This window comes from Haemaphysalis longicornis, unplaced genomic scaffold, assembly GCF_048455015.1.
Source record: "Haemaphysalis longicornis isolate Haplotype H1 unplaced genomic scaffold, Haemaphysalis longicornis Haplotype H1 scaffold_1, whole genome shotgun sequence".
Taxonomy (NCBI): domain Eukaryota; kingdom Metazoa; phylum Arthropoda; class Arachnida; order Ixodida; family Ixodidae; genus Haemaphysalis; species Haemaphysalis longicornis.
In genome coordinates this window covers 390242825-390266561 of record NW_027526203.1, presented here as the reverse complement: position 1 = coordinate 390266561, position 23737 = coordinate 390242825, and the positions used below count along the sequence as shown (strand labels likewise).

The window sequence follows — 23737 nt, the reverse complement described above, 5'->3', positions numbered from 1 at the left end:
CAGTGGCAGAGAACATGCGAAATAGTCTCTGGTACGCGGCATGTTTCACAATCGGGGTCACTCGTAACGCCGATGAGGTGCTTGTAGCGACGGGTAAAGGCTACGCCAAGCCGTAGTTGGTGAAACAGCGTGGCGTGGTTTCGCTGAATACCAGGAGGTAACCGAAACTTGCAGTCGGGGCCCAGACGGTGTAGTCTTTTGTGACGATTGTCAGGGTGGGACCAGTGACTCGCCGAGGCGAGGCGGAGAATGGTAGACCGAAGGGCCTCCTACATGGTTCAAACGTGATGCTAATTGCATATGGGGATTATTATAAAAGGGCCAGGGGGAAGCTAATTTAATCACTGTAAAAGATGCTACAGCGCGAGGCGACGTTTTATTTCGCGCTGTAGCATATCTTTTACAATGAACTACCAACTCGCCCAACAGTACACTTTGTTAATTCAATCACGCTTTAGTATTGACCCAACTTTATTCACAATCTCGACGTCATTGTAAAATGGTCGATTTACTGTGTTTTTTGTTCAGGTAAATTGCAACGCTGATGGAAACTGAGTAAACACATTATTCATGCATGGTGTCGATGTTGTTGATGACATCATGCTTGTCAACTAGTATAGATATACTAACGATCTTTTAACAGCAAAGCTGCTTTTAGTTCCACCGTCGAGCGTTAGCAGAAAAAAATACCAAGAAAAATACCGAGCGCACGTGAGCGTGCGCCTCGTGAGGAGCTCGCAAAAAAAAAAAACAAGAAAAATACCGAGCGCACGTGAGCGTGCGCCTCGTGAGGAGCTCGAAAAAAAACAAGAAAAATACCGAGCGCACGAAGGAGCTCGCAAAAAAAAACCAAGAAAAATACCGAGCGCACGTGAGCGTGCGCCTCGTGAGGAGCTCGCAAAAACAGAAAAAATACCGAGCGCACGTGAGCGTGCGCCTCGTGAGGAGCTCGCAAAAACAGAAAAATACCGAGCGCACGTGAGCGTGCGCCTCGTGAGGAGCTCGCAAAAAACAAAGAAAAATACCGAGCGCACGTGAGCGTGCGCCTCGTGAGGAACGCCCGGCATCGGTCAGCTCGACCTTCGAGAACACTCTGCCCAGCGCTCATGGCGTGGTCTCCGGCATGCCGTTCTTCTTGCCAGTTCACGTGCGTTTGCGTCTGTAAGTGAAGAGCACCTAGTGAAGAACGCCTAGTGCGCGAAGCCGGTTGCCGCGGGTTCTAGCGCGTGCTAATGCGGTCCACTTTGGGACAGATATGAAAAGCTGCGGCCGAAACGATCCGGGCCTGCCAGTAATGGAGAACTTTCACCGCAAGTTCGAAGTTCATGTGAGGTGCAACAGCCGGGTCTCCGACGGAGGGAGAGGGGCCGCCAGCTGTGCTGTTTCTTCAGCCAACCACTAGTGAAAGTTGAGCCAATTTTTTAGCAGTTTATGACGCAATTATGCTGTCAGCGCATCTGCAGTGTGCCACTTAATTCGAGGCTAGTATTTGAGTGCACGTGCTTCACAGCCTGGGTGCGGTTGCGGAGGAGCGCATACCGCCGCTCCGTGTGCGTGCGGTGCGGGTTTAACTCCTTGTGTCGGAAGGCGAAAGCAGCCAGAAGGCATACGTATTGCGATGGGTGTAACTAAAGAAGGTCCCGCACTAACAATACGGAGATGGCACCAACCTTACGAACACCTACCAAATATCTCACTGCTCCATATTTAGGCGACACTCTGACATATGCCGAAGTCTTGCGCAAAAAATCATGCTTTTTTAGCCTCCCTGAAGCCTTTCCTCGATTTCATTAAAGTTTATTCCCCTCTCTCCCTCTCGTTCTCTAGAAACCGTGCACGTGTGCTTCCATCGTTTCATAGCCGCAGTGCCCCGAACGATGCAAAAGCCTGCTCTTTTTCTACTTTACATTATGCAAAGCCACAGGAGGTGGGTTTTTTTTTAAGCCGCTTAATTTTCGATTTTGCAGCGTGGTTATTTCTGCTTGTCGTCGGCTGTTCCGCCGTTCACGCGCTATGTACGCCCTTTTTCGTCTCGCAGCTTTCGCAATCGTAGCGTACTATAATTCATCGCTCAGCGTCAGAGCACGCGACCGCTTTCTACAGTTGTGCAACTCGTGGAAACACGCTCGTTTCGGTTTCGTCTCGCCGGCGCGGCCGTTGCTAGGGGCAACGCAGGGACGTCACATCCTCCTCATCCGCGGTTACAGCCGGGAGCAAGGGCACTTCCTGTTATACAATGGCGAACCAGGGGTTAAGTGGCATGGACGTCAGGAACAATGTTTCTTTACGAGGAGCGGAGAACGCGCGATAGCGGACAATATAGTGGGCTTAAAGTCTGAGTATGTACCACTTTCAACGCCAGTCCGACATTGTTTCTCCGCCTGATTTCGAGCGCTAGTGAGTCGCAAGTCGCAGCAGGCAGTTCGCGCAGGCCGTGCCGAGTTGTTTGTGCAATTTAAAGTTCTCTAATGTTCCTACCGCCTCGCGACGTGACGCCTTTCCATCATGGGCCAAGTGTCGCCTAGAGCGCGCATGTCGGCTGCTATGCTGCATGCGGTTTTCCCGCTAGCTTAGGGGGCCGTCGTGCGAGTGAGGCCGCGCATACCGACAGCGATGGAGGAGCGGCCGAACAACAGCCGCAGCGTCCCCGGTTCGCGAAGATCACTGCCGCTGGACGACATCGGTGACATGGCTGGCGGCAGCAGCTCCCAGACCGGCTTCGTCAGAAATCTCTTCTCCACGGGCGGAGCTCAGGCTTCTGTCGACTCGACGTCGAGCGACGGCAGCGACTGCTCCTCGGCCCTCGCGGCGGGGACCAGCGCGGAGGGGCCCGGCTCGGCCTCGGCCACCGCCGCCGCGCCGCCCGCTGCTGCTGCTTGCTGCGTTCAAGGACCCAAGTTTAAACTCACGCACGAAGGCGACGTGCAGCTTTGTAGGCTCAACCACAGCCGCACTGTCATCAGCAAAATCCTCAGCTCCAAGTTTCTTAGACGTTGGGAGACTCACAAGGTCCTTCTCGGCACTTCGGAGATGTCATCGAAGACGGTACGTGTGCCGATCCCCCTTTGACACTTCTCCATTGTACTGGCTCCCCCCTGTATGCACGTGGTCGGTTCTGAAATCGATTGATGTGCTTTTTTTGCTTAGTTCAGTCGTTTTCCCAGTTGCTTTCTTTTCCCTTTTTTTTTTGTCTACGAATCTTACAGAAATAATTTCATGCGATACATTCAAATCGTTGAAAGCAGGGCGGCAGTATATGTCGGACAGTGTGACGTCGTTTGGGACTACAGTACTTTGTCAGCACTGTTTTTTATTCTTGCGAAACGTTGCTCGTTCAATTCGTGCTATGTGGCAATGCGTACACCTTTCCCTTTTTCTTTCGTTTTTTTTTTTTGTGCGTGTGACTAGTGGCTTGTTTGTCTATGGAATATCTGCGTAGGAGGCGTTCTAGCGACACCGGTGATTGATGGCTTATTGCTTGCTGAGCAAACAATTTAACAATACCAAACTCTACACACCTATGATCGTACGAAGTGCGGCGGAACTCCTGTTTACTTGCGCTGAGCACAGCCAGTGGAGTTTCAGGAGAATCGTACGAAAATTTATTTATTTTTGTGAAACACTGTAATCGTGAAAAAATTCCTTGTATTAATTTTCCTGGATGTTTTTTTTAGTAATGAAATATTAGTGGACATTTTGAAGGGGCCCCCGGAGCACACAGCGGCTTGTTATGTAACGTGCGTGTACTCTACCACTACTGAGTGGGCTTTGCGTACGATTGTGCAAGGTCAGCTGCGCGGTTGCTGCTGTAATGTCTATTAATAGACGGTATCATAACTGTGAAACAAGAAAAAAAGAAGCAAGTGAAATCATGCTATGGATGTTCTTCCTGCTGTATTTCGCATTTAGGGCGGGCACGCTTATTCGGAAAGCGCACTATAGCCATTCATAGGGCAAGAAAAAAAAAACTACTCTTAGCAGATGTTCATGACAGATCTGTGTGGCCTGCAGGCATTGTCTGTTATTTCAATGCATAGGAAAAAAATAAAAAGAAAGATGAATGGCTGTGACATTTTATGCTGCAGTTACTTGCACTATGCCGGGTATGTTGTGAATCACCATGCTTGTGCTGTAGCAGCGATTCTCGAAGCTTTGAACTCTGGCCTTATTGTTCTTCGCAGCGTATATTGCTGCATGATAGGCAGTGCAAAGTTTTACATTTCTTTTTCTTTTTTTCCTTATGGCCGCGTCGTGTGGAAACGGTGAATGAAATCTGGCCTGCACGTTCTTAACAGTCTTAGGTTTAGTACTGAAAGATTGACCTTTATGCTGGTTGCCTCTGGAATAAGACAGGGTGTTGCGATAATAGATGAGTGTCGTTAAAAATTTTTCCTGGGCAAACTGTCTCCATTCACACTAAAGCTTTGCACAAAGGTCATTGCAATACTAATCGTAATTGGTACTGGAATACTGCAGTGGACCTGCGACATAATGTTTTTGAAAGATAGAGCAGTATTTTAATATTTCTTCTTGCTAATGTGGCAAGAACAAACTTGTGGTGAGCTGGCAAGGGCAGCGTTTTAAAAGCACCCTAAAGGCCAGGAACAAGTTGGTTCTAACAGATAAATCAAGGTGCCAATTTACAAATATAGCACAGCTGGTAGAGATGGGTACCATAAACTCAGCTGCAATTGTGATGTCAAAAGTGCACAGTATTGTGAATTGTAAAAAGCGGGTCTTGTTCTAGAGCTTGCGGTAAAGAGTGTTTATTTACTTGCTTGAAAGTGTACGAACCATTTGTCCAGCAACTTTTGGAAGCTAGCTTCATCTATGAGGAAGTGCTCCCTTGCCCACTTTTTCTCAGATAGACACATGCAAGAAATGTGAGAACCTTTGGTTTAGTTTTTACATTTCTAAGCAAAACATGTGCCGACAAAGCTACAAAATGTGTAGTCTTTGTGTTTAACAGCCAGGTGTTGACACATAATTGTCACTGAGGAATTGTTATCGACGTAACAAGAGCCCTTGTGTTAATATAGTGTTGCTAAAAAGTTTAAAGGCACAATACATCATGTAAAATACGTGCTTGCCATAAGCGCCTTGACAGGTAGAAAGAATCTGACGAGGCTTGTGAATGCAGTGACAATTTAGTGGATGGCTTTGACTCACTTCGCGGGGGAACTGAAAGGGCCTGGCTGGTCTTGAGTGGGTGTCATATGCACCTCCACTGCAACTCATTATAACCTGAAATGTTGAGTTTTGTTTCATTTGTTATTGCTCAGGTCGTGCACCTGAGATCTATTTCTAGCCAGGTGCAGTTAGATGTTTTATCGAGAACATAACTAAGGTTTAAAAAAAAGCATTGCAACAATATTTTTTCTTGAATTTACTACCAGGTACCAGGTATATTAGTCTTATTGGGAGGCTAATAATGCACTGCCAATATCGAAACTAGGCATTCATGCTGACCTTCAGTTAGTAAGCAGTTACTAAACGTGCAACATTTAGTAACTGGCTAGTAACAGAAGGTTAATGCACCATGTGTGCAGCATACTGATACATGCGCATCTCTGGCATCATATTTAGATAAACAGGCTGTGGAAAAGATATATTTATCTTATCATTAAAAAAAATCAATAGCATGAGACACCGCATATCATATTAGTTTTTTTTTCTTCTAAATGCTGAATAAAATTAACAGTTGATTGGTTCTGTGGTAACTAGAACACACAAACTAGTGCGGGGAACACAGGCACTGAGTGGCTGATTGGGCTATGTTTTGTTTCTTTGCACCCATCTTTTTTTGTGTGTGATAGTTTATACAGGCTGATGAGAATAGACGGAGTGTAGAATTAAATATCAGTGCAACTTGCAACCATCAGGGCACCAGCCAGCAACATTCTTACAGTGCTGGTTGTGCTCTTTTTTGCATTTTCATGGTTGTGAGCTTGCCGAGGGGCTCAACTTAGCTTTTTGGTTTGTCGAGACCCATAGTTTTCTCCGAAGGGTTCAAATACTGTTTTGGGACAGCCTTCTATCTCGGTTCAATATTCAATGTTCAGTTACAGTACAGCTTTATCAGTGCCTTAATCTTCAAAGGAAGGTTTTTTAAAGATTTTCTTTCTGTGCCGTTAAGGATTTGAACATTTGAACAACATCGCTTAAATGGGGCAGAAGAGTGACAGGACAGGGCGCTGTCACTGTTCAAATGTTCAGGGTGCTGTTGTTCAAATGTTCAGTATGTTCCGCAAGCCCGCACTACCACGCTTTCTCAGTTTAAGGATTTGTCATTTTTGCGAGAGAAAATTGAGTGGTTGAATAAAAGTGGAGCCACTGCATCAAGAGGCATTACTGTTACCTGTATTCATTAATTGAAACTCTACCCTCTTTAACTAGTGTGCAGAGACCAGCCGCGGTGGCTCAGTGGCTAAGGCGTTGTGCTGCTGCTTTCAAGGACGCGGGCTCGATCCCGGCCGTAGTGACTGCTTTCCTGGTCGAGGCGAAAAGCGAGAGCGCCCCTGTGCTGAGATTTCGGCGCACATTAACGATCCCCAGGTGGTCAAAATTAATCCAGAGCCCTCCCCTACAGCGTGCCTCATAGCCCAGGTGTAGCTTCGGCACTTTAAACCCCACAATCAATCGACTAGTGTGTAGGGGGACTTTACCTTTCATGTTTTCTGGAAAGCTTGTGGGGTACAAAAGCTGCGCCATTGAGCAGTGCTTGCTTGTCACGATTAACCTGGGTACTTGAGAGGCAGGCAGGGCCAGCTCAGCATTGTAAAAAACAAAACAGCTGCGTTGTACACCACACCTTGTGGAGTGTTTACACAATGGGAAGCCCTCCATTGTGATAAAAATTCTGCGGAAGTAAAATGCGGAGCGTGCAAACACGACACGTCAGCCGACTGCTAAGCAACCGCAGTGAGGGGCTTAGCAGATGGGAGGTGCTGATGTCACGCAAATGCTGTGCATGTCACTGCCAGTGCCATTGATGCTGCACGTGCGTTGTTCATCCCCTTTGCAGCCTGGTGGCTTTATGGAGCAGCCCGTGAGCTACAGCGTCATGGAAGATGTGTACTCCCTGTGCCGATGGGACCCTAGTCACAAGTTCTGCCTCCGTGTAGTCATTCCCGAGGGCTCCCTTCTGCTCCAGGCGGCCAATGGATATCTCCGTGATCAGTGGCTACACTCTATCCTCTGGAAAGTGAGCTGCCTCTTGCACTGTCCTCTCTCTTTCGTTGCTCATTACAGGGGAGTGGGTCAGATGTTGCTAGCACTGTATTGGGAATGCTGCAATGCGCATTTGTTCAGCCTGTAATTAGCAGTGTTCATCAGACTTCAGAAGTTTGTGGTGTGGAACTCGGTTTCTACATGATCTATGAGGTTATTTGTAGTACGTGCAGTGCATATGCTGATATTAGGAGCGATTTTACTTAATTATTATTGCTGTAGCTTACAACGAGCTATCAGTAGCTGTGTGTGGCTTGTTAAAATTAGCAAGCCCCTTAAAATGCAGCTGCTTTAGTATCAGCAAAAATCGACATTTCTGTACATGCATTTTAGTAGAGTTATCAGTAGTAGTATTGTCATTTGTCTTTCCTGTTTTTACTTGGCAGAGTAACAACTGCATAAAAATGTTTCCTGAAACAGGGGAAAAAATAACTTGATGTGTATGCAGTGAACTTGTTGCGTATGCATGGGTCAGTTTTGTCAAGGGCACACAGCACTGACTCACTGTGGCCTGTAAAAGCAGGCTTTGTGCACATTATTGCGACTCTCTGCAAGCCTTTGCCTCCTTTAACGAGATGCTGGGAACTTGGGTCATAGAAGGGCTGTTGAACCCTTTCCCTCAATGCCAATGCTCAGTGCTGTCTGTGGCCACTGCTCTGGGAGGTGGCAATCTTATGGCCACAGAAGAGAGAACAATTCGTAATGACGGCTTTGATTTTGACAATGCGCAATCATTTTTTAATATTGTCGCATGTAAATGCCAAAGCTGAGTAAATGGTTGAGTCTGTGTTATGGTGCCGGCCACTGACAGTACCTAAAGGGTAATCACACAGTATCTACCTCTCTTAAAAGCGGCAGTAAGATTGCAGTGGAAAACCTGGGGACGTCCCAACCATACAGTTGAAGGAAGCATTACCTAAACAAATCCAACTCGGCTCCACGATGTGGTTCCACATCAGACTTGCATACTGATGAGCCAGATTTGAATCTGGACATCTTTCTTTTTGAGTTATATCTTTTTTTTTTGCTCTTGGACAAGTTTTTTTCATCAGCTACTTATTTAACATGTGACACTTTTGTGCATTATTTTTTTAAGAGAGGGTTTGGGGGCTGTGCCTTTCCCATTGATTTCGGCCAAAAGGTGCAGTCACTCACTGGGAGCTAAGCACTCCTGGTGATCTGTGCATTTGACGGAATAAAAATACCGGGGGGCCATAACACCACAATGAGAAACAGGAAGAAGTCGCTTCATGGATATAACTGGAACATAGTTTAGCATTTATTGGTCATATGATTCTCTTGTTACTGTTCATCAAGAAACATGGATTCATGCTTAACGGGCACCTAGGCTTTTTCCTGTATGCCTGTACATTTAGGCGTCTTCCTGAGCGCAGTTCTTACTAGCTCTCATTTCTATTGCTGAAGCATTTCATTCATAAGAGTCACGTGTTTGTTCATAGTGTTGCTTACCATTTCTTCTTCGATGGAAACCAGGGACCCTGAGTAAATATTTTACGTGCGTGCATGGGCATGCAAAGGTGTAACAGAGAGGATGCTGAAAGTTTGTTTATGTAGCATAAACAGGCTCCAGTGTCACAGTGGTGGGACCCTGTTTAGTGGAAATGTGCTGGCCAGGTTGCGGGCAGTTAGCCAAGCTTAGTGCAGGGGAAGGGGAGTAGGCATGTGTTTGCATGCAGTCATTACCAAAAGAATGTTCCTGGGTTTTTCGTGTGTGAAAAACCCCCATATCTATGCGCAAGGGTGATAGCTACTTCGACGACGGTGATCTGCTCCGATGTAAATTGACATTTGGGAGCTCTCAGCCACAGGCCTCAGTTCACCCTGCAGATGCAGCGATTGTCTATTTTTTCTACTTCTAAGTATTGCTTTTGGAACTGGCAGGTTTCTGATGCGTGTGTGCCTTTAATGGCTTAAGCATACTAAGTGCCTGAGTTGGCTTATTTTTTAATTACAATTTTTCCGCAGGCATAACTGAAGCAGCCTTCACAAATAGTTCAGCATGTACACTTGAGAGGGCCATTTTTGAAACATGCATCTTTACACTGAAGATTTTTTTGAGGACTTGTATAAGTGCCTTTTGGCATAGAGTTATTAGACAAGGACATGCTGAAGTGTGCAGCTAGCGTGCTCCTTGCCTCTTTCATGGCACTCTGGGAACCCTCTCCCCAAAGTGCGTGTGTGTGCATATGCGTGAATGTATATACGTAAGCAAAGGAAACAAACAGTCATGAACACAAAGGAAAGCGTGGGGGAGCACTTCATGCTCGGGTAAATAAAGTATATAGAAATTTTGGATCATGCAAAAGAAAAGTAATGAGAAATGAGCTAGCTTTCCACACCTGAATCTAGCTCATTTTTCTCTACTTTCCAGGTAGTGTGTTAAATACTTGGGTGTTTAATTTCAAATTTTTTTGTTTCACATTTATGGGCTCCCCATTGTTTATTTGTTCATGCAGCCCTTAAATTCCTCGAACACCTTTGGTTTTGTAAAAAGTTTCTCGAAATCCCCCAAAGATCTCAATTTAGGCGCCTCTTGTACTCCTTGGAAATTTGGGTGAAGCACCCACAGTGGGCGGAAATTGATCCAGCATTGCAAGTGGCACAAGCTTGGAGGCCCTGTATGCTGTAGTAATAAGGGAAGAAACAAAGGAAGCATAAGATAAGCTTACTTCTAATTTTTTTACTTGAAATTGTCATGAGTACTGGCTTTCATAGAAGATTTTGAGAAAGACCACACAGTGAGCCTTATTTGTAGGCATCGTTTTGGGTGAACGTGCATACATCTGCTGAAATACATGTTTGAGAATTCAAGAAAGCTCTGGTCAGATACCTTTATGACAAAAGGTTATGATTTGACTCTGCATAAATGTCAATAACAGGTGTGTCGAAAAGCTCATACTTGCTTTAGAAGGTCTGATAAATGATCTCAGAGGACGAGAGAAATGGTTTACTGTGTGGGTAATAAGCTGCATTCATTTACCAAACTGCGGCATAGAAATGCACAGCTGTGAAAGTGAACAGGGATGTCCTGTGCTGTTTTTGGTGCCCTTGAGTGTGGCCCTTTGTCTGATGGGCAACATGGTAGCGCTGGCTCAGACTTTCAGCAAATTGCCTCGGAAGGCTCTCAAGAATCACAAAAGTTTGCTTCAAGTACTGGTTATGAGATAAAGTGGTGCATGAAAATAATTCTGGAGCCACAGAGCATGAACATCTTTCTATAACGTCTTTCTTTTTCTGTTTGTTGTGCTGTGATAAACTGAAAGCTAGAATAACATAAGTGGCGTTCATATTCATAACACTCTTATTAACAATACACTTTTTAATGCAGCTCTTTGTAGAAATGTTGTCATAGTAATTGTAAGTATATTTATAACACGATGGCTTGTGTGTGGTTAATTTGTTACTCGCGTGTGTTCCTTGTATTTTTCTTAAACGTCGAGGATATACTGCTGACGCACACCCCGTGCAAGTGAGCGTGCCTGTGACGTATAAACAAGTGTCAGGATGTGACGTTGCAAAGATGTGGAGCTGCATGGGGTCAACATTGATGACGGGAGCGTAGGCAGAAGAGGAGGGCAGTGGATTGTAGAAGGTGGCCGCAGATACTGCCTCCATAACCTGCAACTTTTGTGCACAATAAATTCAGTTATGATGTACTGAAATGTTGAAAGTCATGACAAAGTTACCAGGTCACAAAATAAAGAGCAACACAACGAAACTAGTTTTTGTTGCGACCCTTGTGCTCCATTGGCTGGTCACTGTGTGCAAAGCCAGAAAAGTCTCTCGGCTGAGCTGCTGTTTGTAGGTGCCGTTGTCTGGGACATGAATGGCACATGCAATGTGTTGCCATCAATGTAGGCTTGCTGCGGGTGATCTGTGTCCTCAGTCGTCACTTGCGTTCGGTAAAGGAGCATCGAGTACAAGCTGTTCATAGGGCTCTTTGATTGTGTTCATGCATACGTAATGCTGCATGATAGGCAGTGCAAAGTTTTACATTTCTTTTTCTTTTTTTTCTTATGGGATGAGCGTGAGCAAGAGAGTTGTACCTTAAACTGTGTGGCCTCGATAATTTTTGGCCAGTGAAGGGGGGAATTTTTATGGCTAAGTGTTTTTTTGTCACAAATGTCATTCCATGTGTTTTTCTTTAACAGAAAAGCCTACTGAAGCATGAAAAGATTCTTTTGACCTCACGAAGAGTGGAAGTTGTGATTAAAGAACTGAAGGTAAGGTGTACATTATTTGTTGACTGCATACAGTCTTGTATGGCTTCCAGAGCATGCCTGGGCATCCAGAGCATGCCCAGGCATGCGCTGTAGCATTCAGAGCATGCCTGGCATAGCACTTGACTTGACAATGCAAACATTACGGGATTGTGAATGACTAAAGATTTTACTTTGTTTCTGTTAGTACACAGTGGCTTAGCATTTCCTGCCTTCTAAACTGATTTTGTACGTCATCGTTGCACGCTGTCAAAAGACTGTTGCAGTGCACACAAGGCCCATCAGGTTTGCCTTTAATTAGCTTCTATCGGTAGATTACAGCACCATGGATACAGATACACCACGCACAGTAGCAGCAGTTGTTTGTTAACGCAGAAAATGCTATTTCTTTTTAATAGGCCTAAAAATACTTGGCTGGCCTAGAAGCATGACGGCTATTTCTAGCATGTTTTCCTGTATAATATTTCAAACACGCTGGTGTATGACTGAATTATTGCTCGTCACTGGAGGGAGAAAATAGCTCTGTGTACATTTTTACATCATGCTAGAATAATACAAAAGCGGTTCATTTTGCAAAGCAAGTCGCCAACCTAAATTGTTTGTTTAGTAAAAGCACGTTCCCACTGCAACGATACGCCAGTAACATAAACATGTTTGCAAACAGTCCCTTGACTTGTTAGTGAAACTGCCATTGTTGCCTAATAGCCTCGCACATGGCACAGACAGTTGGCAAACATAAAAGGCAGCAAAAATGATGTTGCTCAGTATGACAGCTTCTGGAAACTGAAACGCACAACAATGTTGTTGGCCAATACATGTTGGAGGCCTGACCCGGTACTTATGCATGTGCACCTTATACCCTCATTCTTACTTTCTCTCTATAACAAAGTAAAAGCTGAATGGAATGAAACAAAAGGGGGCCATATTGAACTGCTGTGCAAATTCTGTTCTGACAACAGTACAATAAATTAACCTTCAATAACAGTACAATAAATTAACCTTCGATTAAGGAGGACAGAAAATAATTGCCTTTTGATCAGTGCGGCTTGACTTCACTTGAGTTGTGGCAAATCAAACTTGCATGCTGTATGCCGGCACGAATGTTGTTTCTTAAAAAAAGAAAGAACTGCGAAAAATTGTTATGAGCAGTCGCACAGGTTAGCATACACAAACATTTCTTGGGGCACTTAAACACTGCTCTTAAAACAGCTTCCTCTAGTTGTTAAGTAAATGCTGTAAAATTTGTCAGTCCTGCTGCTTTTCCCCAACTGATTTCAAATATGGCGTTAATTTATGAGTAAGCCAATTACTTACCAAGATAATTAGAGATAATTAGTCATTTTTGGAGGAACAATAGACAAAACAGTGTTAATCATAAAACTGTAATCTTTATATTTTCCAATACTATGTACCCTGGTGAGTGCAATAAGACAATCGGTTTTTTGATGCACCGCTTGGAACTAATTTTACAGCTCATTAAACTTTGGTGTTCGAAATGGGCATTTGAAATGGTCCCTTGCCACTGGTACCACCAGCGTTTGATGAGCTGTAAAATTAGTTCCGAGTGGTGCATCAAAAAACCGATTCTCTTATTGCACTCACCAGGGTACATAGTATTGGAAAATATAAAGATTACAGTTTTATGACTAACACTGTTTTGTCTATTCAGGGGTGAGACAGCTGCGCATATTGCGCAGATTTGATACAAATGTGTTTTCCTGCGCCAGGCCGCTCCGAAAGCTTGCCAAACTGCTCCAAAACAGTCTCAGAGCCAAGGATTTTAACGCTGCCGCCAGTTTCAGTGGGGGAAAATGCTTACTGACGGCATAATTTTTCAGCACCCCCAATGTTGTTTTTATGATGTTTGTAAATGTTTAATTGATTGACCATTCAATAAAAAACCTGCATAAAATTGTCCTTGAGATAGTTCTTTCGAAAGTCATAATGTCAAGTTGCAAATGTTATACTCTGTGCGTTTTTAGTTTTCCCATCGAAAACCATTGCAAAGTCCTGTAGCAAAAATAATTATGTGTACTGAGGCGCCAAACTACTTGTGTAAGTTGATGAAAAAACAGCAATTTTCGTTGGCTCCGTATCTCCGGAACGACATTACTGGGCGCCGCCATCTTGTTGTGGTGAAGATTGGAAAACATTGCATCCGGGCTAAGCAGTTGCTTGTGGTTCAGGCAGAGTGCTCTTCGCCGATTTCTACCTTGGTTTTGGTTGTGGGAGTGGCTGGGATTACATTTAGTCGTTTGATCTGTTGCGGGAAGTTGTGCGACTCGAAAGACGGGAGTTCATCAAAAACAACGTGGTGCTCACGAATTCGCTGTGTTTCGGCCTTGAGTGTGGGGCGGGGTGCGCACTTGAATTGAAATTTCGGACTCATTGCGGTGTCATAAAACGCTGAGGTATTGCTGCCGTTCACAGCGAGCTTGTGATCGTCAAGAGTGGGACGATCGAAGTGGTGGTGCAGGCTACGTCGCCGCAAAATGTTCAAGCAGTGTCCGATAGCGGGACGGGCTATTATTGCACGCTAGTAATAATGGTTCATTCATCTGAAGGGAAATATAATGCCAAAATGTAGGTGGCTAAACATAGCAACGTTACTCAAATTACGATCGTAGTGAACGTGCACCGTGGGGATTGAAATGGGAGGGCTGGTGGGGGCTACGACCGTCACCTCGCTTCGCGCAACTTTTGCCGTGGCTCTACTACAAAAATAATAATTTCGGCATTCAGATCATAATAAAACTGCGTACGATTGCTTAGTTTTTCAATTCGATATTTTCAACAGAACTCTAAGCTATCTATGCATAGAGCCTAAGAATAAAAAAAAAATGGTTTGTAAAAAGGTAGTGCAGTTCGTACCTTGTGATACCCTGTTAGAAAAAACTTTATTGAAGGGCTTCTTCAGTGTTGTGTACGTTCAAAACCAATTAAAAAATGCACTTTTCTCTCGTGAGTAGCCAAAATTTTGATTTTTTAAGCTCCTAAGGTGACATAATAAATGTCGTTCTGCTACAAATCAAGGTTCTGCTGCTCCAAAATCGAGATTTCGCTGCTCCGAAAACTGCTCCCAAATCTGATTCAGCTGTCTCACCCCTGTCTATTGTTCCTCCAAAAATGACTAGTTATCTCTAATTATATTGGTAACTAATTGGCTTACTCAAAAATTAATGCCATATTTGAAATAAGTTGGGGAAAAGCAGCAAGACTGACAAGTTTCACAGAGTTTACTTAACAATTAGAGGAAGCTGTTTTAAGAGCAGTGTCCCAGTCCCCTCTTAAGTCTGCGCATGCTTTCAACGTGAAAGCATTATGGCTTCCTCTGGAAATACTTGTGCTGCATTGTTTTCATGTCTCTTTCTTTGTCTATTTAGTATTTACTCTCCTTGCTGCATTCTTCACCTCCTGTGCTTCGGCTTTGCGGGTGTATTTGTGATGTTGGCCGTGCTTAGCTGGTACATAAATTAGTGCTATATCCGACGTAGAGGCACTTTCCATCCTGGGCACGGTGCGAATTACTTCAACAGGCAGTCTGGTGACACTTCATGCCACTACTTACCCACATTCGACCTTTTCTGAGACTGGGGGGCACCCATTCTGCTCAAGTGCTGTGATGTGTGCTTCCTTCCTATTGGCTGTGCCATCACACGCCCGTGTCGCACACCTTATGCACACCTTTAGTCAGCCAGAGTCGTGGAGAAGTTGTGGTGTCAAAGTAGTGTGTGCATCTTGTACCCTGGAGAGCTGGGATCATTTCCCACCTAGTCGAGGGCATACCAAATTTTATCTTCAAAGCCATTAATTTACTTTGTTTACAGAAACCTCTGCAAGAAATTTTACGTCAACCTGGGCCTTTTTGACATGTTTTTGACGGCGATGGCACCAAAAATGGCCGGCGCTGCCGGCCATTTTTGGTGCCATCTGACAAGAACTTTGAATGTTAGGACTTACAAGGCGTGTAATGCTTTTCACATTAATATAAACAATTAAAGTCGTCCAGTTTGCTTCAGTGAGCTTAAAAGCAATGAGCAAGGCTCGTGCACTGGTGCAGTGCTGGGCAAACTTGAGGCCAGTTGCGCGTGCACATTTCTGGCGCCTTTTGGGCTGTTTAGGGGCTCAAAGGTGAAATTAATAATTTCTTAGTTTAACCTTTCAAAATGCGGAAATCGTCAGTGCTCTTGACCGGGCTAGTTAGTGCACGAGTTAAGCTTACAAGTTGTGCGGCTAAAGAAAAATACTTTTACACGAATTTTGAAGAAAATGGAGCATAGGCAGTTTTGCACAACTGTGGGTGCCGCATTTTCTTCAGTGTTTATGTAAAAGTGTTTTTCCTGTGCACTAGGGCTTCTGTGCTGAAATGGTAAGTCAAAATAAGCCGGGGCATGCGAGCACGTGGCAAAATGCATCGCTGCACCATCTGACGTTGCACTTCTGGTGTCGAGACACCGATGTGCGCATGTGCGTCCAGCCCCCATGTACTAACTTGTCTTGTCCTTCGTTTCAAGTGGTAAAGCTGATAGCATTGAGTGCTTGGTGCTAGGGGTCACCTTTTATGCTCAACACATCTCGAAAGCACATGCTTCGGCGGCACACAGCGAGGGTGAAGCATGCTTTGCTCTAACTGCGTGACTCTGACAAAGGACGCACTGCAACAAGATTTTGATGTATTAGTCTTAATTGCAACCTATTATTAGCGTATTGCAACCTGTTATTTATTTTTGTTCTTTTTTCCAAATCCACAACTGTGCTGATCTCTGCTCGCATTTTTTCCCCATCAGTACTTGTTTTAGTGCGTGTGCAAGGTGACCTCTAATCACACTTTATTCAAATAAACTATTTCTCCCCTAAATTCCTTCCCGTTTTTTTGTTCTCATTTTTAGTTACCAACCAACTGCATGCTTTAAGCAAAAAATACAAAGACGCGATAAAATATATGTGGCACAAGTTCTTTACCGAGACTGGCAAAATATGTTATCTGTTGGATCGGGGCAGAGTGAGCAACGCAAACTTCACCCTCGCTGTTCGCCACTGAAGCGTGTGCAAGCGAGCCATTTTAGCAAATAAAGTGACTCCTATCACCAAATACTGAATGTGATCAGCTTTGCCTTTTGAAATGAAGGAAAAGACAGGATGGCGAGCGTGGTTGGACGCGCATGCGCACATGGATGTCTCGACGCCAGAAGGGCAATGTCAGATGGCGCGGTGATGCATTTTGCGACGCGTTCGCGTGCTCTGCTTATTTTGCCGCTGGGTGCACATAAAGGGAATGGCTGCGCAGGCCTCTTATGCCTGGTATTCTGATACTGGTGGATTGCACGTGTTAGGTCACTTACATGTGCATTGATGTATTTGATTCCGGGGATGCTCAGAGGACTGTAATGTTTTCCTTTTTTTTTTCCTCCCTGTTAATTTAATGCAGTTTTTGCTTAACATGTGAGCACTTAGTTGTTTCTAGAATAACTTGTAGATGAAGCTTTCAGTGCTGATGAATTTCCATCGGTGGGCGGGAGGTTAGTTTACCATTTCAGCTCAAAATTGACCTCCGTGTTATGGGTGTTAATCTGGCACTGAAAGCTGAGTAACAAATTAAATTAGCCCATAAGAAACTTTTTTTTATGCTGCGCAACAATTCCACAAAAATAATTAGCCGCCTCAAGATTTGAGCTTATAGTCGTGCGCGAATGCTCTGTACACACTGCGCTAAACTTTGCATGAACAATGAGCCGGCAATGGGGAAGTACCGGAGAATTAGAAGCTGGTGAAGCTGTGTGCTATGTGTAGTATGATCTGAACTTGTTTGGTTTTATTCTAAGGACTAAAAGGAGCAATTTATTATCACTTTTGGAGTGAGTACTTTGCAGCAGACTCAGTTAGGTTATCATTTTTAGACCAGGTAATACTTTGGAGTTGTGCATTGGGGCCCTGGTCGTGATTACATTGCGGACAGTCCTCGCTCATCGCCTTCACGTTTGATGGGAAAAAAAAAAAAAAAAAGCATTTCTTGGTTTGGATTTGTATTGCATAATCTAACATGCCCGACTGTGCTCATTAGCTCAGATACCATTGCATTTTTACAAATTTGCTGGTTGCGCATGCAACCTCCGCCACAGCCTGAATGAAGCAAAGCAGCATAGATGATTTTTGCTCCCAGAAAGCTTTTACTGGAACGTACGTTTCTTTGCTAAAATAGGCCATTATTAATGTCGGTTCTCGTCCTTCTTCACTTTGAACTCAGTAAGTTTTGTTCTCTCCTCATCTTGCAAAACTGAGCACTGAAAAGAGCATGTTGCTCAACATCTTTTTGTGCTATGGTGTGTTGCTGCCCACACAGCGTGTCAAACTGTTGGCACCCAAGGTATCTATCAGACGACATGTTCTTTTGATAGCTGCGGCTGGTGCAGTCTGATGGGGCCTCTGAAGAAATTTTGATGAAAAAAAATTGCGAAGTGTTCCCATAAAGCTCCTAAATTAATGGCTGTTCCTTTTGGTTTGTTCCAGAACTTAGTTGAGCTTGTGCTAACAACTCCTCTGCAAGACAAGAACATCTACCAGCAGCCCCTAGAAATTATATCTAAGTTCCTTGTTGCGGTAAGCTGTCTTTCAAAGTGGGACCCCGCTTTTCTGCAGACACTCACTGAAACTGCCTCATTTGTGCTTCAGAGTCAAGGATGGCTTCCTGGCACAGCTGTGGAGGCTGTCATCAAGACAGTCCTGCCACTTATGGAGAGAACTACACCCACCCCCGAGATATGTGAATATTTTTGTAAGGTGAGCAAGTTTGTTCTCAGGCATTGTACTATCTGTGCCAGTTGGAATGGGGTGATGCTGCTGTCAAACATGTTGAGAATCTACTGAAAATCCACTTGGTGGTTCGAATTTCTTTCGCTCCATAAGACGAAGTACTTTGTGGTGAGGCAAAAATGTTATGAAATTGACCAAATTTAAAGGGAGCATGAAGACAGCATGTAACCTTGATTTATTCAAAATGTAGCCATGTCGGAATGACACATATATGTCAAGCTTAATGCATACTGCATTTAATCAAGCTACATAATTAAAAAAGATAAAAATGGGGTGGTGCTTCCTCCCCTCCCCTCCGCTGAAGGTATTGCCTTTACAAGCCGATGTCACCAGACAGTGCCTTCGGCAGGCATGTATGGGTCAGCTGTGATAAACGCATATTCAAGGAGTCGCGTTTAGGATATGACGCCATCGCTATTTGGCTCTCCTAACATGGTGTCACTAAAGCACCGCTCACTTTAGTCTGGTTGTGCGCTGCCAAAATTTTAAAAAAATGCCACAACTCTGGGTGCTTGTTTTCTCATTGGAACATTGAGAGTTCATATGGGCTCGAGGTGTCTAATTCTAGTTAATTATGAATGTAAGCTTCAGGCTCATTGCTAAATTTTTGCCATCGTAGTTGCAGCTGTACTCTTGGCGTTAGTCTTTACTGTTAGGAAGCAACCATGGTAAGGAACCAAAATTGCATCCTGAGGTTGGCTCTTAGGGGCAAGGTTTCTATTATTCCATAAAGGTACTGAGGACTACATTTCCTCTTGTACTGCAGCAGAACAAGCAAGGATGAATGCTAAGAGAGGACGTGCTTGCGTATCCTCTCTCTACTTTTGTCCTCATTTTGTGTGAATTTACACCAGCTGGCCCAGATTGCTACTTTACTACATTTCCGGTCACAAAGGATTTACTGAGCATTTTCAGGGTGCACAGTCTGCACTAACCTTTCAGAATGCTTGTCCAGTGTAGTCCAGTAGTCCATGTAGCATTTTCAGTTTGCTGGCTTTTATAATTAGGCTATTAGGACCGTATGAAAATAAGATCCTTATTTTGCCAGTCGATTTCATAATTCTAGATTTTTTGATGCAGCTTCGAACTACATTTGTTTTTTGTTTTTATTACAGCACTGTAGAGAGTGCCCTCGGTCAAAGTTGGTATTCGAAATGTACACACCCATGGTTCAGCGTATACTGAAGCGCAACATGGTAAGTTGCATATCGTAATTAATTTACTCCCCCTGCGGCACATATTCACTATGTTCTAATCATTTGTTTCTCTTTTTCCCAAGGACTTCGGCAAATACCCGATGACGCGCTTGCTGGTCCAGGAGTACATTCAGTCTTTGAACTGCCAGAACTCTGGATTGGAGGCTGTGGAGGAATTCGTTCGAAGGTTCTGGCACTATTTCTTGGGCTACCCCACCCTTTAATAGTATTTTTTTTCATGCTAAGCAGCTGCCCTTAGGCTAGAAATTGCCTAAGGGAGCCGCTTCTATTGTTTTGAGCAGCGGTGCTGTGCATGGAAGGTGTCACAAACTAGCTGCGGTCATTACAGGGTTTGCATGACTTTGTCCTTGAACGTTGTCAGAGTTGATGAGATATTAAATCTGTGGCACCCTCTTGTGCAGTATGTCAAGTTCTATCATGTACCGCTTTGAGTAGGCGTATCTCTAGTGCTCAGCTTGCACAGGATGTCAGATAAGCCATCTTAGTGTTTTCTGGAAAGGCACTGTGACTTAGCCATGGCCATTGCACTTACTTAGCAGCAGGTCTTTGCAACATCGACCCGCCGCGGTGGCTCAGTGGCTAAGGCGTTGCGCTGCTGAGCACGAGGTCGCGGGTTCGATTCCCGGCCGCGGCGGCCGCTTTTCTGATGGAGGCGAAAAGCAAAAACGCCCGTGTGTACGAGATTTCGGCGCACGTTAAAGATCCCCAGGTGGTCAAAATTAATCCGGAGCCCTCCACTACGGCGCGCCTCATCGCCTGCGTTGCGTCGGCGCGTTAAACCCTACAATCAAATCAAAATCAAAAATCTTTGCAACATCGGAGCTACAGGCCCTTGTATTGTTCTAATTTTACCCTAGTTGTGGATTGTAGTTCAGCTTGAAGCGTTAGCTATATGTATAGCACTAGCCATGAGGAAGAATGAACACCCTCGGGGAAAAGTGCTTCAATGCAGCGGGTAGGGTGCTAGAAGAAAAGAACAAAGGACCAAACTTGGGGTATATCCATCATCTTTGTCCCAATACTGCAAGGAAAAACAACAGATATTGTGCAGAAGAATAAGGCATCTATTGGAATGAAAGGACAGCTGCTATGTTATAAGATTAAAAAGTACTTTGCTCTGTCTAAATCTTCCAACATGTTTGGGGACCTTGAGTTTAGCATGAATTTCAGGCCAAATGCTTTGATGAACCCTGTCACTTAAGGGGGCCTTGCAGACAAAATACAAGTTTGTTTTATTTGAAAGATTTGGTGTTTTATAGTGGCCCCGGCACTTTTCCGGCAGGAGGTGATGCTTTGTTCACTGAGAAATTAATCAAGTTAAAATTTTTATTCTCCCGCCAAATCGTCTGTTTTGTGACGTCTACCATGACGTCACAAGGACAGGTCTTCAAGCGAACTTCAAGTGCACTGTTCAGTCTGCAGCGGACTGCGGAGCCTTGTTTACTGTCAGTCCTCCTAGATGGTGCCACCATACTGCTCTGCACCACTATTCGCCTTTGCTTTGTTTTTTGACCATATTTGCACCTGGCTTGTTTTTGTTATGGTAGGTAGTAATCATTTCATGAAACATGGGGTATGTTTGACAAATAGGGTCATGTAAGACAATATTTCTTACACCAATCGGCCACTGTCGTCTGAAACAACCGCAAAGTGCCGCACTGCTGTGCAGCTATAACAAGTATAGTGAGCACAGTACCAACAGCAGTACGCACTGGTACTTCTATGTTTATGTGCACTTTCGTAACTTTTGTTTACCCAACCATTCTTACTGCTATAAAAGGAATATGCATTACACTTAGGCGAAAATAGCTCGTTCAGCAAGCTCATAAGCCCTGCCTAACTTGCATTTGCTTTTGCTGGCCTCAGCCAATCGCACGGCTGTGCATATGTCATATTTTCTAGTGCGGGAAATGAGTTAGTGAGTCGCATGGCTATTCCCTTTTTTCCTAATTATGTAGTTTATTTGAACAAAGTTTACGTTAAAAGTGATGTCAGTATTATTCTAACAAGGCAATCTTTCGAAGGAACCAAACTTGTGTTTTGTCTGCATGGCCCCTTTAAGTTGAGCTACCATATTATGACAGTGAAAGAGCCTATTCAATACTGCTTATGTAACCAGGCATTGTTAGGTGCAGTCACAGCAAACATCATGTAGTTGCATCGTGCACATTGTTTTTAAAGGGACACTGAAGTGATATGTAAACATTGCGGGATTACTAGCGCAAATTGTAGTCCGGAGTCCCCAGGCCATGTTTCGACCACTCTAGGCGCGTTTACGCGATTTTATTTAGTAGAAAAACTAATTCGAAAACGCTGTCCTCCTCTCTTTATGCTCGCCCATTTTCTGTGGCGTTTTCGTGTGACGTCAGGAGGGGATGAGCTGGCAATTGGCTGCGCCACGGCTGCGCTACTGCACGGCTCCCCGGCCGACCCAGCGTTTCGTCCGCCGGCCGCCGGCGGGTCGTCGCACTCAAGGAGGTTAAAAAAAAATTGCTTGGTCGCAATTCGTTCGCTTAGTTGAAACGAAGCCAGGACACGTTTGTGAATGGAAGAATGTGCCTTTCTTTACTTGGTTTGTTTGTACACTGTATCTAGCTCCAAGTCAAGGTCGCTTCACACAAGCACTGCACATGCGACGCTTCGCTGACTGGTACGCCAGTAGGAAAATATAAGGCCTCTTGAAGGCGGGAGAAGAGTCAGCGAAGTCAATATATGTACTAAGCAAATAAAATCAACTGATATTTTTACCGTACAGCGTAAAACTAGGGCGCGGGAAGCACTTTTTTACGCTGGGCGAACAAGCACAGCGGTCAGCAGCACGACTACGCATCTGCGAACGCTTTTCCGTCTACGAAATGCAATTGCTAGACGTGAGCTACTGTGCAAACTCGGGCGACGCTTACTGCACGATCGCAGTACAACAAATAGTCACCTAAGCGGCTTGAAATGCCAAAACTAAATAAAAGTGTAAACCCATTGTACAATATATACCCTATATTAGCAAGGTTTTCGTGTCCCGCTCTGTAGCCTAGCAGTCTGGGGCGCTAGGACTTCACCGTAAATGTTTTGCGAGTCACGAGTTCGAATCCCCGCGGGTACGTGCTTTTTTTTTTTTTTGTAAGTTAACTTTTTTGTTTTCCGCCGATGTTTTCTATATTGGCTACACGAAGTAGTTCACAAAACGCGCGCAGGCTGGCACTGGCGCGCTAGCGAGTTCTCGTTGGCGTGCTGTTGCCATAAGCACCGACTGCTTGCAGGCAGTGGGCACAGGCCAGAATGAACAGACCCTTGGCCTGGTGCGAACACGCTTTTTACGATACAGGCATGAGGGAGGCAAGCTCCAAATATGGGGGAAAAGCGCATGACATTTGGGCGTCTGCGGGTACGCGGAGGGCGTTCATGCACTGCGTAGGTCTCGGCTAGTGAATGCTACGACTACAAGCCGTCCTGGGAGGCTTATCTTGTGCATTTTACAGCCGACAACAAGGCAGAAACGCGGTACGATGATTACTGAGATATTGAGAATGCCCATCCAACAAAGCCATTGGTTATGTTTTACAGAACCGAAACCGAAACCGAAACTTGTGTGATTGCTAACCTTGGGCATTGTCCAATCACGGCGCCCCTCCTCTCAACGTCACAGCCTTAGTTGGTGCGGCCGCCGCAAACTGCGCATGGTAGTTTTTCTTCTTTCGCGCTTTGTAAAATAATTACCGATTTGTCAACCGGATAAACGATGAAAAGTGTGCTAATTTGAGCCAGTCTACGCAGTGCAAGCAAAAACGGGAGCTTGACAAATTCACTTCAGTGTCCCTTTAAAGTTCCCGTTGTCCCAAATTGGTAATATATATTGACTATCAAACGGGCAGTGTTGAAATATTTCAAATCATTCAGAGGGTGAACTGCTTTATTGCGGCAGGTCTAACCTTGCTGTCCTTCTTTGCAGTGTGCACGGGGAAGGAAGCACATGTCCCCATCCTCGAGTTCTGCCAAACTTGGTGGCTACGGTACTGGCTGGTGTGTTTTCCTTGTTTGAGGCTCGCCGAAAGTGAGTTTCTTCTTGTTCATCAACTATTCTGGCATCATTTTAAATACAAGGCACAAGTACACTGCAAGTCAATTAATGCTCAAGTGAGGTCTGCTCCAAACTTGCATGCCAGTGCCCTAACACCAGTTGGTCTGGATTTGTTTGAAGCATCAGTGACTGTGCAGTGGTACTACTGAAAAAATGTGTTTTAT

The 23737-nt window shown here is 44.6% G+C and overlaps 1 protein-coding gene across 2 annotated transcripts in view; it reads left to right on the top strand.

Annotated features, from left to right (window-relative positions):
• The first annotated feature begins 1957 nt into the window (after positions 1-1957).
• Positions 1958-23737, top strand: part of LOC144155266 (C-Maf-inducing protein-like) — a 43220-nt gene continuing 21440 nt past the window's right edge. The window contains exons 1-8 of one of the 2 annotated variants that reach the window (XM_077686597.1): positions 1958-3045; positions 7025-7204; positions 11403-11474; positions 17979-18068; positions 18141-18248; positions 19397-19477; positions 19561-19664; positions 23445-23546. In XM_077686597.1, coding sequence (XP_077542723.1) covers positions 2614-3045; positions 7025-7204; positions 11403-11474; positions 17979-18068; positions 18141-18248; positions 19397-19477; positions 19561-19664; positions 23445-23546 — 1169 coding nt within the window. In that variant the 5' untranslated portion in view covers positions 1958-2613. Of the gene's footprint in view, positions 3046-3111; positions 3593-7024; positions 7205-11402; positions 11475-17978; positions 18069-18140; positions 18249-19396; positions 19478-19560; positions 19665-23444; positions 23547-23737 lie in introns of those variants that run through there. The other variant, XM_077686598.1, reaches the window with a different exon arrangement.